At 49.6% G+C, this 15,334-nt stretch overlaps 1 protein-coding gene across 1 annotated transcript in view; it reads left to right on the top strand.

Moving 5' to 3' along the window:
- The window catches only part of NRBP1 (nuclear receptor binding protein 1), a 34,899-nt gene that overhangs the window by 10,268 nt on the left and 9,297 nt on the right, over window positions 1-15,334 (top strand). The window contains exons 3-7 of the mRNA XM_084202697.1: window positions 2,620-2,742; window positions 3,118-3,219; window positions 3,302-3,391; window positions 3,859-3,899; window positions 4,926-5,020. Coding sequence (XP_084058823.1) covers window positions 2,620-2,742; window positions 3,118-3,219; window positions 3,302-3,391; window positions 3,859-3,899; window positions 4,926-5,020 — 451 coding nt within the window. The remainder of the gene's footprint in view (window positions 1-2,619; window positions 2,743-3,117; window positions 3,220-3,301; window positions 3,392-3,858; window positions 3,900-4,925; window positions 5,021-15,334) is intronic.

Genomic DNA, 15,334 nt, shown 5'->3' with positions numbered 1-15,334 from the left:
GAGCATGGGAAGGGATGTGCAGTAGGGATTTGGTAGGCAGGAGGAGTCTGCTGTTGCCTTTCAGTTGTCTGTGTGCATTTTTCCCTTTTACTCTTCTCCCCAAGCTGTTCTGAGGAACAGAATTGCCATGGGTGATGTCAGCTGGGTTTGGTGTCCTGACTCATATCTGGTGCTCTGGGTTATTGCCTATGAGTCATGGAAATCATTTATGCTCGGGGAGCTTGGCCAGAAGTGGGAGATGTGGCAGGTCAGCAGCCCCAGCTGCATTACTGGGGCAGATTTTCAGTAGTTGCTGGTACTTGAGGATTTACTCAGTCCAGTTAAGCTGGATGCTTTTCAGTAGAGGGCCTTTAAGTGTTGGACTCCATCATTTAGGTGTTCCTGTGAACAGGAGGCAGTTGGGATGAAGAAGGAGAATCCAAAGGGATGCAGGGGCACTGGGTGTCAGTGTGGTGGCTGTTACCTTGTCCTTGCACTGCTCACACACACCTGCCTTTCTGCTGCCTTGGGCTTCTTTAACTTGCCCTGAAGTTAAAGACTTTTGCCATTCAGCTTTAGTAATTGTACTGGGTGATTTTTATGCTGCTGTCATCCCTAAGATATTAGTTATTTTAAAATGTCAGGGAATAAATGTTCTATCCTTAATTATTTTTATTCCTTCAGCTTTCTTTAATGATGAAATATAACAGGCCTGGCCTGTTTTTATCAGTATGTTCATATACATACATACATACATACATACATACATACATACATGTATATCTATATACATACATATATATATAAAATCAAGTTTTTAGGGTCAATATGAACGCCTTCCTGAACCAATTCTCAGTCCTTTCACCTCTCAGTTATGTAGGCAGCTCCAGTGGAAGGAAGTGGTGTGCTTCATACTGGGTTGTCACCTCCTGTGGTGATTTTCCATAGCTGTCCTCTGTAGCTCAGGCTCCCCTTGTGTAATTTTGGCCTGTACCCCTTATTCCTGCTTGTGCCTCGTCTTGCAGCTAGCTGCTCGTGTCATACCCATTTACTGCTGAGTTGCCAGAGAAGTCTGTATCGCTCTGGTTTTACTGTGCTTGGCACCCTTTGTCCCTGCAGTGTCACCTGCAGTGCCAGAGTATGAAATGTCATTGGGCCTGTTCAGAGTCCCTTGGGAGATCCTAAAGGATCCCACCTGTGTTGGTGGCCTGTCACTCTGTGTTGTCAGGCTATGGAGGGAGTAGAATGGGATAGAGTAACTCAGCTGGAATGATGAAATTGGGTAAATTTGATCATGTGAAAGTGGCTGCCAAGGGAGAAGGGATTTTTGAGGGAGCTCTTATATAAGGTGAGACGTTTCCAGCAATAGGATGCTGATGGGGTCCCTAGTGAGGAAAGAGAAGGTGACACAATATGAGAAGGAGGAGCTCTGAAATGTTTTGGAGGTGATAGAAGTAGAAGATGAGTCTGGATTTGCCAGGCAAATGTGTGTTATCGCTTACCTCAGGGGGGAAACTGGATCAGCTGAAAGCTGCCAGGCCTGGTAATCAGCACCAGCTCTGTATGAGTTCAGGCGGTGTTGGGACAGTGCTCTTAGACACAGGGTGGGATTCTTGGGGTTTTCCTGTGCAGGACCAGAAGCTGGACTGCAGTGATCCTTGGGAGTCTCTTCCAACTTGGGTTGTCCTATGAATCTGTGAAGTGATTCTTGGTGTGTGGTCAGCAGATGAGGATGGTAATGACAATTAAAAGGTTGACAATTAAAAGGTGAATTCTACCTTCTTGTCCTCTCTAAGTGCTTTGAATCCAGTTCTGTCACTGCATGTTGCCTGGTGCAGTGGGATATTCACCATGACTGTGACTGCTGTGTGCCTGTGAAATTGCCTGGCAAAGGCATTACAGTAAATGCCATGGATGCTGGATGAAAGGGACCATGTTCATCTTTGAATGCTGCTGCATATCTGGAGAAGAACAATGTTATAGAAAGCTTTGCTGCTGGGAGCAGGGTTCACCTCTGATCTCTGCAGCTCTTTCAGCCTTATGTCCTCCCACAGCTGCTTTCTGAGTGCTCATCTGTGTCTTTAATATTCAGTGTGGATGTACTTATGCTGGGTCAATGTTTACAATTATTAACTAAAGAAATTACTGTAGTGGTTTCCCTTGTGTCATTGGTTCCCACCTCTGAAGCTTCAGCTTTCCCCTTGTTCCTCTCTGCTTTGATTGAGTTTCAGGTGTCATCACCTTTCAGAGGACTCCTTCACAAAGCTGCATCTGAGTTATTGAGACATTTCTGTATCCCTTTTGTGTTGTTGGAGTGGATTTTTTGTGGTGCAATGAACTACAGGTGTCCTGAACCATGAAAATCGAATATATTGTTGGTGGAAGGCAGTTTTGCTGCAACACAGTGTTTGTGCACACGAGGTTTCCCCACTGGTGTGCTCAGGACTTGCTGCTCACATGCTCTGCAGTGACTTGTGTTTGGGATATGCCCTGTTCCAAGATACACGTGCAAATCCTGTCCTGGAATTCTCATTCAATTAAAAGTTAATGAGCAGGTTCATCGTTTTCCAGTGAGTGGTGCATGGCAGTGGTCAGGTGTGGCTGGCTTGGAGCTCACAGGGGTCTCACCCTTCCCCGCAGGTGAACCAGCGCAATGTCCCGGGGATTGACAGTGCCTACCTGGCCATGGACACCGAGGAAGGCGTGGAGGTTGTCTGGAATGAAGTTCAGTTCTCTGAGAGGAAGAACTTCAAGCTTCAGGAAGTAAGTTCATGTGTCTCCCAACAGGATGTGAGGAGCATACCCTGCCCTGGGGTGGAATTATGGATACTTTTTGTGTGGATTATTGGCTGGGTTTGGAATGCTGTGCTGTCCAAATGTAGCAAATTTGGCTTAAGCCTGGCCTGTATAGGAAATGTCCTGGAAGACTGTTGGGCTATTTCCATGAGCCCTTGTGTTCATTTAGACTTGGCAATCAAATCTGCTGAGACACGGTGCAGAAGAAAATGGGATCCTGCCTGTTCTTAGCATAGGGGCTTGACATATATGTTAGTGTTTGAGGGGACCAAGACCCAAGAAGGAAGAAGGATATTTGGTGTGGTCTCTGATATGACATGTTTTTGTCTTTCTGATGTTAAGGAGAAAGTTAAAGCAGTGTTTGACAACTTAATTCAGCTGGATCATCTCAACATTGTGAAGTTCCACAAATACTGGGCTGATGTCAAAGAGAACAAGGCCAGGGTAAGTGCAGCCATCAGGCTGTTGTGTTCTCATTGTTAGGTCGTTTGCAAGGTGGAGGGTAACGTGTCATGCTGCCCCACAGGTGATCTTCATCACTGAGTACATGTCTTCAGGGAGCTTGAAACAGTTCCTGAAGAAGACAAAGAAAAACCACAAAACTATGAATGAAAAGGTAACTCTTTTTTCGTGTGTGACCATAACTCTTTAGAGCCATCAGCCCCTGGAAAGCCCTTTCAGCAGAGGATCCCAATGAGAACTGGTGATAACACACTGCTGCAGCTCCCCTGTGTCCCTGTAACTGAGTTCAGCTGCAGCTTCTCTGGGACAGCAGTTCTGTGCTGGTTGTTTTACTGCCAGCAGCTCTGCAGCTTCTCTGGTGTGGTGTGACAGGCATGTCCCTGTCCAGGGGCTCTCACAGGAAGGGGGGAAGGTGTCTGTACACGGGGGACTGGAGGACAGGTGTGTTCCTTGACCCATGGGAATATGTAGAAACAGCTGACTGTAGGAGTGCTGATTCCTTACACCTGCACTGAGTAAAAGCTGGAGCAGGTATTGCTTCCTACGAGTGGGCTGTGAATCACAGAACTACAGATTAGCTCCTTGTGGATGACTTTTCTCCTTTTCCTCTTGTATCTGCAGGCATGGAAGCGGTGGTGTACCCAGATCCTCTCTGCTCTCAGGTACGAGGGGTACTGACCTTGAGATCCCAGCCATTGGGACTGATGGGGCAGTTAAGTGTTAGGGAGCTCTCCAGAGGATCCAGCTTTATAATCTGGATTTCTCCTTGGTCAGGAGGATGTTGCAAAGATGACGGGGAAATTAAGTTCCATCTGAGAGGACTGAGAAAAGCCTCCATAGTGTTGGCAGGCTGCAGGCCTGTTACAGGCAGTGGATTCATGGATATTGAGGCATGGTGGTGTTAGATGTGTGTGAACATTTCTTGATGGTGCAGCTCTTCTGCAGCCATCTTAGTGCAATACGGCTGAGTAGAATGTGGTGTGGATTTTAAAAACTCTTTTCCACCTGGGCTAGAGTTGGTGAGTAGCTAATTAGAACTGTAGAAAAACAATAGCCTGGATGACAGAGCATGGCTTGCACTCCACAGAGGAAACTCTGGTGCCACTTGGCTAAATAACAGCTATTGGTGAATAGTTTGGGTTCTAATAAGCTTCTGGGAGCTGACTGTCCTCATTTGTGCTAGCTGCTAACATAAACCCAAGCAGAGTGAGATACAAAACCAGAGTGTACCTGGGACCCAGCACTGAAAAGCTTTATTTGTGCCTGCTGACAAACATGCCCAGTTGCGTATGTATAGAATTAAGTTCCTCTTTGGTCCCCTCTGAGTAGGGACAGACTAAGGCTCTGATATTTTTGGTACAAAAATAAAATTGTTACCCTTTTAGAATCCACTCAGCACTACTGGGTTGGTGTCTTTACCTCTGGTACCCTGAGTTTCTTGGGAACTGATAGGAGAAAGCTTTCTCTCCACCTCTGCCATGTTCTGGAGATTCATTAGAGACCATTCCTGTTTGTTCCTGGTTCTCAGCCAGAGGCTGATGTACCGGCACTGAATTGTATCTCCCGGCTGCTGTATCTCCCTGGCGTGTGCCCTTTGCTCTCCTGTTCTCTTCTGATGTTTCTTGACGTGGGAGGGTATGAAGGGAGGGGTTCAAGGCCTTGACCAGTGCTCTGTTCTGCATCTCCAGCTACCTCCACTCCTGTGATCCTCCCATCATCCATGGCAACCTGACCTGTGACACCATCTTCATCCAGCACAACGGACTGATCAAAATTGGGTCAGGTAATGCTTGCTGGGGGTGCCCCTGCCTTATCAGACAGACTGCCCAAACAGAGAAAGGCATCTACTCCTTTGCAGGCTCCCTGGCACGATAGCATGTATGTACATGTGCTTCTCCGCCTCCACATCAGATGTGCCAGAGACTGGGAGCAGAATTCCCTGGTGATGGGGCCCTTGTCAGGTGCAGGAGTGATTGATACTGGGTACTGTTTGCCTTTTAGTCTCCTCTTTAGCTTTTTGTCTCAAGGGGATGACACAGGAAATGACGCTGAAACCTGGAGGTTTTGTAAGCACATCATCTGTGGGTTCATCTGCTCTGCAGATTTTCATGTTGATACACAGAGAGTTCTCCTCCCAGCACTGTGGAACTTCGGGAGCTGCAGCTCCCAGCTGTGTCCATGAAGCCACAAGAGTGCTGCTGGTAGCAGCCCACGTTTATAATAAAGTGGACAGACTCTGGCTGCAGCGAGTGGCTTATCCAACATCCCGTTATCCCATGGGATAATGGGCCTGCCTTCAGGCTGCTGAGCTGCCCTCAGCCTGTTTGGCACACACATGCCCTGCTGGAGCAGCCACCCTGTGCCAAAATGGTTTATTTCGTAAGTAAGCAGTGATGTTCCTGGCAGTGCAGAGCATCCTTGCATGCTCTGGTTTTTCCTGCTATTCCCATGTCTCTAAAAATCTGTCTGCATTCAGGATGCATTATTTCACACCTTGACATGACCTTTCAAGGGACAGCTTTGCTACCTGTTGTTCAACTTCGGCAAGTATTCTCGATCCGAGGAATAGGTCTTTGCTTTCCTGGAGCTATTGTCTGTGTGAGTTCTTCTTTGATGTGGCAGTGTACAGGGAAGGATGCTCTGCATCACCTGTCATCCAGAAATAGCCTCTCGTTCCCATCAAAGAACTCCTGTGTTGTTGTTGTTTTGTTCCAGAACTGGGGTAGCAGGTTTGTGCTTGTACCAGGGAGACAGGATCATGGCAGAAGGAGCACTCTGCTCCTGACCTGGCTGTAAACCTGGGGACTTGCTCTTCTCACAAGGTGATGTCATCATGTTGTCACACAGACTTTATTGTGTTTTCCTGACTTTGTTCAAGTGGGAGAGATTTCCAAGAGTGAGTACATCTAGTACCTGTATGCTGGCAAACTCCCTGGCATTCAGTTCAGACTAATAGGAAGACTTGAGTACTCAAGAAATTCCCTTCTTTAGTTTAGTTTCAGGGTGCCATGCAGCTGCCATCTTCCTGCAGGGCAGCCAGTGCTGCCTGTAAAAGCAAACCCGTGGAGCTGGCATTGCAGCCACGGCTTTCACCACAGGGAGATCCTGCAGCTGCTCAGACCTGCCATTCCCAGAGTGTGCAGCTCCAGGGCTGCTTTCAGAGGCTATGTGGGAAGGTGGCTCTTCAGCTGTGGGTAGAAATGGTGGCCTCAGCACTGTTACAGCTTGGCTCCCTTCAGCTTCACAAAGCTTTGCTTCTGTCAGGTGCAGCAGGAGGGATGTGTGTGTGCTCGTGCCAGGAGAAGTGGGTGTCTGTGCTGTTACAGCTGCAGGATGTGCTGCAGTGTGACTGCAGCTGCAGTGCTCATGTGCAGCTGTTCCTGAGCAGACCTCTCTGCTCCACAGCTGTGGGCTGCCTGGCTCACCTCACGTTCAGAAGTGAAGTAATTTATCTAAAAGATTCTGGTCCTTTCCTAAATAAAAAAGGAAGTGATTGCAAGTGGGCTTGTGGTCAAAAGAGGAATCCTCCAGATGGGAAAGCTGTGGCTCCAGTGCAGGCTAGAATTAGAGTTGGCAGTGTTGCAGGATGTATTCCTATTCCTGCAATGCCCACCCAACCAGAAAAGGCAAAGCTGCATCCCCAGGACTGCTGGTTGTGTCGGAGCTTGAGCCTTTCTCCCTGGCACTGCTGCCTTTGCAGTGCCACATGGGCTGGGTTTGAGTTTTGAGCATGGAAAGACAGCTGCTCCAGGGTCACTGACAATGCCAGGCTCATGTTTGCTGCTTCCTGTCCTTGTTCTGTAGAGCTGGCTGGTGTCTGAGCACTTCCCTGTGTTTACTTAACAGCAGCAGGACAGTAATTTCTGTGGATTTATGGGGAACAGGGATTCCGTGCACTATGAGCTGTGGTTTGGTGCTGTCTCTGTCCCCAATACTGTGCTAGATGCTGCTCCCAAAGCTCCTCTCCCTGTGGCTTTGCAAAGAGAATACTTGCTGAATGTGGGGCAAAAAGCTGTCTAAGGGAGCTGCTGGTGTGCACTGCAGGACATCCTGCTGTCTGCTGGGGCAGGGCGTGCCAGAAGAGCAGTGTCACATTGAAATGTCTGATGGTGGTTCCTGTGACACTCCTTCAGGGGTGGGAACAGCCCTTTGCTCCTTGCTGCTCCCTCAGAGGCAGGAGCACGTGCACTGGCTGCATTGATCACTGTTTGTCTGTTCAGTATGGAAATCTGTGTGCTGGGGGTCAGCTGTGGAAGAAAAAGGGAGTGGGAAAGGGGAAAGATTTTGCACAATGCTTAAATGCAAAAGCCATCCATAATCCGTTAATTTGCTAATGTTTTATTCTCCAGTTCCATAAAGTACAGAGTTTAAAGATTTAAGGAGAGTGTCTCAAATGAGTGGAGAGCTTTGGAGAACTCATGAGGACTATAGGAAAGACACCCACTGCTCTTAACCTTGCCACTGGTATTCCCAGAGACTGGAATGTTCCACCTGCTTCGTGGAGCTGTGGTCAGATGAAAGCATTCCTTGTGATGAGTCCAAGTTGTGCCCTGTGTGCTCTTCCCAGAGCCCAAGTGCGGCACAGCGGTGCCTCCGTGGGTGTCTGTGCTGGCTGACAAGGGGATGTGCTGCCAGCTGTGTTCCTGGGGCTGCAGCTGCTCTGAGTGTGGGAAGAACAGTGTGTTCACACAGGGTGCCTGCTGCTGCTACCTGCTCCTGTTGGCATTGCTGGGAGCTGTTCCTGGAATTCCCACTGCCAGTGTAAGAACCATTCACAGGTGGAAAGAAGTGATGTGTTCGAATTAAAAGTCCTTTTGGGCAGCTCTTGGAGCGCCCCAGCAGAAGGGAGGCCTCAAACTGGAGGGTGTCAGTGTCCTCTGGTGTTCCTGAGACTTGGCAATGTGTCAGGATCTGCTGAGTGAGACCTTGATGGAGCACAGAGGAGGCTCCGTGGAGTGCAGTGCAGATTTCCCCTTGTGCCCCCAGGCATTGCTGCTGTGTGTCTCTCCTGGCTGCACCACACCTGACCTTAGCCTCAGTCTGTCTTTAGGTGTGTCTGCTCAGGATCTGCCCTCAGTTCCAGGCCATGGGGCAGGACTCTTATGGGTGTTAGCTCTGCTGTGGCATCATGTGGCCAGGTGTGTAAGTGTGGGTTGTCCTACTGAGATCTGTGTCCAGAAGCTACTGGGATGTAGAGAAAGGGAATTCTCTGCTGAAGGGGGAGGGTGGATGGGACTGTAGGACACTGACAGAAGAACAGAATTTCTGGCTTCTTGGTCTCAGAGTCAGCCATAATCTTCTGCTTGGTCAGAGATATCTTGTCTCCCCTGCCTGGTCTGGTTCTCAGGTAGAAGCCCTGATGTTCCTTAGGTAAATTTCTTTTGAAGAGGTGGCTGGAGGCAGGGCCCAGTGCTCAGTCCTGTCCCTGTGTGCCCTGACTTTGACCCAGCTGTCTCTATGGATGTAAGTGCTTTGCTGTTCACCAACTCATTGACTTTATCTCGTTTTACTTCCCGCTCACGGGCTGCTCTGTTACAACAGTCTTTCATAGGATATTTGCTAATGGTGAGCAAACTTCTCCGCTCCTGTGATGTGACTCCACTTATGTCATGTACATGATTTTATCTCTGTGTGTATCTGTATATATATATTTATATATATATGTGTGTGTATCTGTATTTGTAACACACAAACATACACACTGATGTATTTACAGTGTTCCCTTGCTATAAGGCTGTGTGTAAAACTGTTTGGCTTAGGTGCATCCTGCTTGGAGAGCTCATGTTCTGTGCTGGGATGCAAACAGCTCCTTGTGCTCTTGGCCAGAGCCTTACAGAGAGGGAGCACTGCCCTTTGTGAAGTCTTCTGGTTGTTAGTTTTCTCCCTCTCCATGTTCTTAGCGTGTGCTAGTCCACGGGCCCTGTGCATGCCAGCTCCTGCATGTCAACAAGCCATGCCTTGTTCTGAGCTCTTCCCAGCTGAACTTCCCATGTCCATTAGGCTCTTCCCTGCTGCTGCTCTGCTGCCCTTGGCTGGGACCCAGCCCTGGACTAGCCCCCACTGTGTGCTTGGCTATCCAATTGCTTGCTTGTAGTTTGAACTCTTTAGATGTGTTGGTTTTAAGATGAATGTTTCAGTGAATGTGTCTGGCTCCTGATGGCCAGATCCCTCCTGCCCCAAATGAGTCCCTGGATTGAAGTAAGCTTGGCTATTGATGTTTCCCCAGATAAATCTCTGGTTTTGGGGAGATCTGTCATATGAGGAGGGAGTTGGGCTGGTGGGAGCCAGAGAAGGAGTCGAGTGCTGCAATTTGTAACCCTATTGCATAGAACACCATGTTTACGTTTAAAATAATTATTTATTTTATTTTTTGCCATCAGGATTATTCTCGATGGTTAGAGTTTGTTTCTACTGAGTTGGGAACCTACCAGCTGTCAGCTGAAGGGCCTGACCAGATGGGCTCTGTGCCTTCCAGGCTGGCAGGAGGACGTGCTGTGCCACCCTGCATTGCCAGCAGAGCAGAGGCTCCTGGAAAGCTCAGTCTAGGGTCTGGTGTAGCTGAGGGGGATGTAGTCAGGGCTGGAGTCCTGAGGAGGGCAGGTGTCCCTGGGGATGGCTGCAGGGTGGCAGAGCAGCAGCAAGCGGACTGGCGCGGGAAAACGAGCACAGAGTGGGAACCTGGCTGAGCCTGGGCTGAGCCTGAGCCTGGGCTGAGCCTGAGCCTGGGCTGAGCCTGAGCCTGGGCTGAGCCTGAGCCTGGGCTCAGCCGTGCTGCAGGGGCAGCAAGGCTGAGGGCTGGCCAGCCCCTCCTACAAAATCAGTCACCCCTGTGAGCAGAACCAAAGGCCCTGATTCTAGAAGGAGAGGAGAGGCTTGAATGAGCACTCTGCAGGCATGAGGAGATGCTGTGGTACCTCATCTGTGCTGGAACAGCATCAGATGGCCTTGGAACACTGAGCTTTCCTGGATGGCTGGTTGTGAACTTGTCCTAACACTCTGTTGTATCAGGAGGTACTGTTGATATGAGAGCTGGGGATGGTTTAAGCCTTAGATCTTGAGCAGTGATTTGGGTTTGAAAACACTAAATCTAGGGTGTAAGGCTCCTGTTTTGCTTGAGCATTGAGCTGATGAGGCTGTGAGTGACATGCTTTCATAACTAATCTTATTTTAGTCATCACTTTACTCCCTTGGATTTTGTTGCCTGATCTTTAAATGCCAAGCTGGCTTCCATATTCTTAACAGACACCTGAGGTGATGCAGAAATAAGAGGTTAGTAGAATATCTTGAATCTGGCTTTTTTATTTTTTCAGCTATGGCAGGCGTGGTTTTAAAGGGAAAAGAATGGATAATTTAAGTCATCAGACAGAAAAATCTGCCATAAAAATGGCATGTTAGCATTAATTTAGGAAAATATAACATGAATAGATGTAGTTTAGCTTTTCTAACTGTGCAGTTTTATGTGTGAGTCAAGCACATTGTCTACCAAGCCAAACATTTTGGTTCCTTAGAAAATTGGCAGTACTAAGGCAGATATTCATAAGGTTTGTCTGTGACTACAGGTGCTGCTGGGAATGAGACTGGGCCGGAAATTGTTTAGAGTGGAACTTTTTGTCTAGAATAAAGTTCAAAGTTGGATCCAGGCTACTTTTTGGGGGGGCTGTTTTTTCTTTTAAAGATCTGACTGTCATGGGTCTGTGTTGTCTGTGAAACTCTTGGTGTAAAAGCCTGTCTCCAAGTGAAGGCACTACTCATTTGGCTTGTTCTTGGGAAACTGTTGAACAAACTGGATTGAATAGCATGAGGTTGATTTTAGTGGCAATGGTACAATGATGCAGTTGTAATGCTGTAATGCTGTAGCTGCTGCTGCTGTGATTGCTAGAGTGGTAGAAACAGTTCCAGAGAGCTGCCCTGGGTTTTTGTGTAAGCACAGAGTTGAAGCAGGAGGAGCAGCCACAGGTGAGTGGCAGTCCATGGGTTCTGTCGGTGCTGGAAGTTCCAGCTGCCTCCTGCTGACCACGTGTTCAGAGTGTGTGTCTGGGGGAGGGTGGTGGCATTTTTAAGGTCCAGTTTAGTGGGGAGAACTGGTGACCTTGGTGGCCTTGTGGCAAAGATTTTTCTCATTCTATGCTGTGGTAGTAATAAACTAATTTCTGTTTTGCAGAAGGTTTAAAAGCCAGCTCTTGCTTCTAGTACTTATTTCCCTAGCTCAGAGTACCCTCTGTGTGCTGCTGGGACTGACCTCATTCATGAAAACACCAGAAAATGATGGCATCTAGACTGGTTGTTGTTTTTAGTTAAGTAAGATATTTCAAAAGGTTTAAATGTCTCTGTTTAGTGCTCCAGGTTATGGAGCATCCATTTTCTGAGGTCATTATTTCTGTGTTGCACTGAAGGCATTGCTGCTTCAGTTTTGTTCAGCTCTGTGTTTTCTCTGCTTTTATGTGACTTTCCCAGTGGGCATGGGGATGTGAATTGTAGTCACTCAGGTCTTCATTCATCCATTCTCATATTAGCACAGCAGTTGCAGGTGTCTCTTCCTTCCAGAGCCCTTTGATTGAAGGCTTTGTGAACCTCAGAAGTTTAGGAAGCTCCTTCGTGCCAGTTCTGAAAAGATCACTTGGACACCAACAAGCAAGGGCAGCCTGTGGTGGCTGGCTGTGCCTGAGCAGGGGGGAGCTGTCTTCTCTAGAGGTCCCTCCCAGCCTGGACAGGTTTGTGGTTTGGGTCTGGAGCTGTGTGGGCTCAGCAGTGTTGGTACTCTGGCACCCAAGGGTGCTCTGCTCCCAAGGGTGAGCTTTGCTGTAGGTTAAATCTCACAAGGTCCTTTGGCACGTTGTGGAACAATGATAATCAAAGATGTGGAGTTTGAAATTTGGGAAAGTTGTACTTGAAATTCTTGATCTTGTGAGCCCTAATTGCATTTTAGAGTGTATTGGTTCAGTCCCTGCTTCTGTTAGGCAGAGCTGCTCACAACAGAAGATATTTCCACAGTTGTGTTTCTGAGGACTTGTTTTCTACAAGTCTGTTTTCTGGAAGCAGATGGCTCCTCCAGAGTAGCTCAGCCTGTAGCAGTTCAGTGAATGTCCTTGTTTTTTCTGATTGCATGTAATTCTTGCACTGTGATGTGAACATGTGTGTCTTTTTCATAGCAATATTGCATTGGTGTAGCCCAAGCAGGGTTTGCATGGTCAGTGAAACCATTCTTCTGGTCTAGAATATGGAACTTGGTTTTGGGTGCAGATTGCAGATCTCCCAACACACTTTGTTAGGGATGAAGTTGTTTATATCATGAATTCTTCCAGATAAAGTGCCAATAAGCTCCTAGGTCACTGTTTAAGAGCCTGCATGCAGCCAGGATTGACAGGTACTAATCTTACAGCTCTTTTTTTTTCTGTTCTTGTTTTTCCTGCTCTGCCTACTTCTATTTTCTCCTTCCATGTAATGGATGTGGTCAAACACGTCAACTTAGAACTCTAAAGTAATCTTTTAAATGTAAAAATACCACTTGCTGCTTCACAAGAAATGTGACACAGTGGGATCATGTCCCTCTGTGGCTCGCTGACAAGAGTGTGTGCCCTGGCCCTACAAGTAGCTGATGATGCCCTGGGCTACATTAGGCAAAACTTTGCTAGAGGAGGGAGGGGATGGTCCTGGCCTTCTGCTCAGTGCAGCCACCCTATAGATCTGGGCCCAGCACTGCGTGCCCAGGACACGAGGGACAGGGACAGGGACAGGGACAGGGACAGGCTGGGGACAGCCCCGAGCAGCCTGTGATGCTGCAGGGCTGGAGCGGCTCTGCTGGGGTGAGGCTGAGGGAGCTGCGGCTGCTGAGCCCGGGGATCCCCGGTGTGACACCTGCGGGGAGGGCTGTGCAGGTGAGCCCCGGTGTGACACCTGCGGGGAGGGCACAGCGGGTGAGCCCCGGTGTGACACCTGCGGGGAGGGCTGTGCGGGTGAGCCCCAGTGTGACACCTGCAGGGAGGGCTGTGCAGGTGAGCCAAGGTGTGACACCTGCGGGGAGGGCTGTGCAGGTGAGCCCCGGTGTGACACCTGCGGGGAGGGCACAGCGGGTGAGCCCCGGTGTGACACCTGCGGGGAGGGCTGTGCGGGTGAGCCCCAGTGTGACACCTGCAGGGAGGGCTGTGCAGGTGAGCCCGGTGTGACACCTGCAGGGAGGGCGCTGTGAGTGAGCCCCGGTGTGACACCTGCAGGGAGGGCTGTGCAGGTGAGCCAAGGTGTGACACCTGCGGGGAGGGCTGTGCAGGTGAGCCAAGGTGTGACACCTGCAGGGAGGGCTGTGCAGGTGAGCCAAGGTGTGACACCTGCGGGGAGGGCTGTGCAGGTGAGCCAAGGTGTGACACCTGCGTGGAGGGCTGTGCAGGTGAGCCCCGGTGTGACACCTGCGTGGAGGGCTGTGCAGGTGAGCCAAGGTGTGACACCTGCGGGGAGGGCTGTGCAGGTGAGCCAAGGTGTGACACCTGCGTGGAGGGCTGTGCAGGTGAGCCCCGGTGTGACACCTGCGTGGAGGGCTGTGCAGGTGAGCCAAGGTGTGCCACCTGTGGGGAGGGCTGTGCAGGTGAGCCCCGGTGTGACACCTGCAGGGAGGGCGCTGTGAGTGAGCCCCATGCTCCCGGGGTCAGGAGCAGAGGTCACAGCACAGGTTGGAGTCCAGGTGGTCCCTCTGGACCCCGGGCATTCTCAGTGTGGTGGTGGCACAAGCACAGGTTGTCCAAGGCTGGGATGGAGTCTCCATTCTAGGAGTTACCCATCTAGACAGTCCTGGGCCACCAGCTCTGGGTGTCCCTGCTGGAACAGGGGTGTTGGACAAGGTGACCTTTGCAGGTCTCTTCCCACAAGAGCCGTGCCATGATTTTGATTCTGTGTTAATTTCTTTGGAGTGTAGCCTTCTCCAGTTTTGTGTGACATCAACTCTCTGTTGCCAGTAGCACTGATGCTGCTCCAGCAGTGTTTTCTCTGGAGGGAGCCACGGGCTGTGCTTTAGCAGAGGCTGGTTTCCTGCTGGGAAGCCGTGTCGGTAGATGTGTGCATATGTGTGTAAGCACATGGGGAGCTTCACCTGCACGGGGAACAGTGTGTGGTGAACTTTTCATACACTGGATCTATTTGCTCCTTCAGCTAATGATACTCAACTGCCAAAAATAATAAAATCCTGTTCCTTCTGGTGACTCAGTGTTGCAGACATTTTGCAAACACTGTTTGCAATCCCTGATACAGATCTGAGGGCTGTAGGGAGCTTTTATTCTGTGATCAGCATAAATATGACACTTCTTCCTGTTTGACTCCTTGTTTAATGGCTGTATGCTTCTTTTATGCCAAATAACTTCCTACTTCCTTATTTTCTAGGCCTTGCTCTCCCTAATAAAAAAGCTTTTGTCATGGCTGTGTGCAGAGAAAGGAAACTCTAATGTTGTGGGTTTGTGCAGCCTTGTACCCTTTTGCAGGTACAAGGGGCATATGAGTGCAGGGGAATAATAATGTGGCCTCATACCTCTCCTGGCCCTTTGGTCACCCCTTCACAGCTGCAGAGGGTGGGCTTGGGTTCAGTTGATAATTTTTAGGTCCCTGGTGGTACAATCCCTTTGCTGGGTTGCACAGCAAGCCTTGGGCGATCTCAGAGGTCAGTTGTTGATCCTTTCACTGACACCTGCTTCCCCCTGCTTTCTGTTGGCCTGGGCACTGGCCCTTTGTGAGGAGGGCAGTCCTGCTCTGCTTTGCAGGGTGCTCACAGGACCCCAAACAGCTCAGGGGCTGATGCAGGAGGCGAGCAGGGCTGCGGGACAGGACGTCTTTGCTGCCCGCAAGGAGGAAGTTCTGAGTGCAGAATAAAGGCAGAGATAGGGTGTGAGATGGACGCTGCACAAGAGGGAAGTGTCCTCTGCAGCATGGAGTGTTCCAGAGCAGGGGCTGGATGCCCAGGCAGCTCTGCTAAACCTGCTGTGGGCACAGCTGGGAAGGAGTGCCACCATTGCCTCCTTGGCTGGCACGGCTAACAACCAGTGGGCACACAGGTTGCCCACGTACTCTGGCCAACTCCTTTTGCACGTTCTTGAGGGTTTGAGAAGTCTGACCAGCTACA

This window comes from Fringilla coelebs, assembly GCF_963513975.1.
Source record: "Fringilla coelebs genome assembly, chromosome: 3".
Lineage (NCBI taxonomy): Eukaryota > Metazoa > Chordata > Aves > Passeriformes > Fringillidae > Fringilla > Fringilla coelebs.
This window is presented reverse-complemented; position numbering and strand designations above follow the sequence as displayed.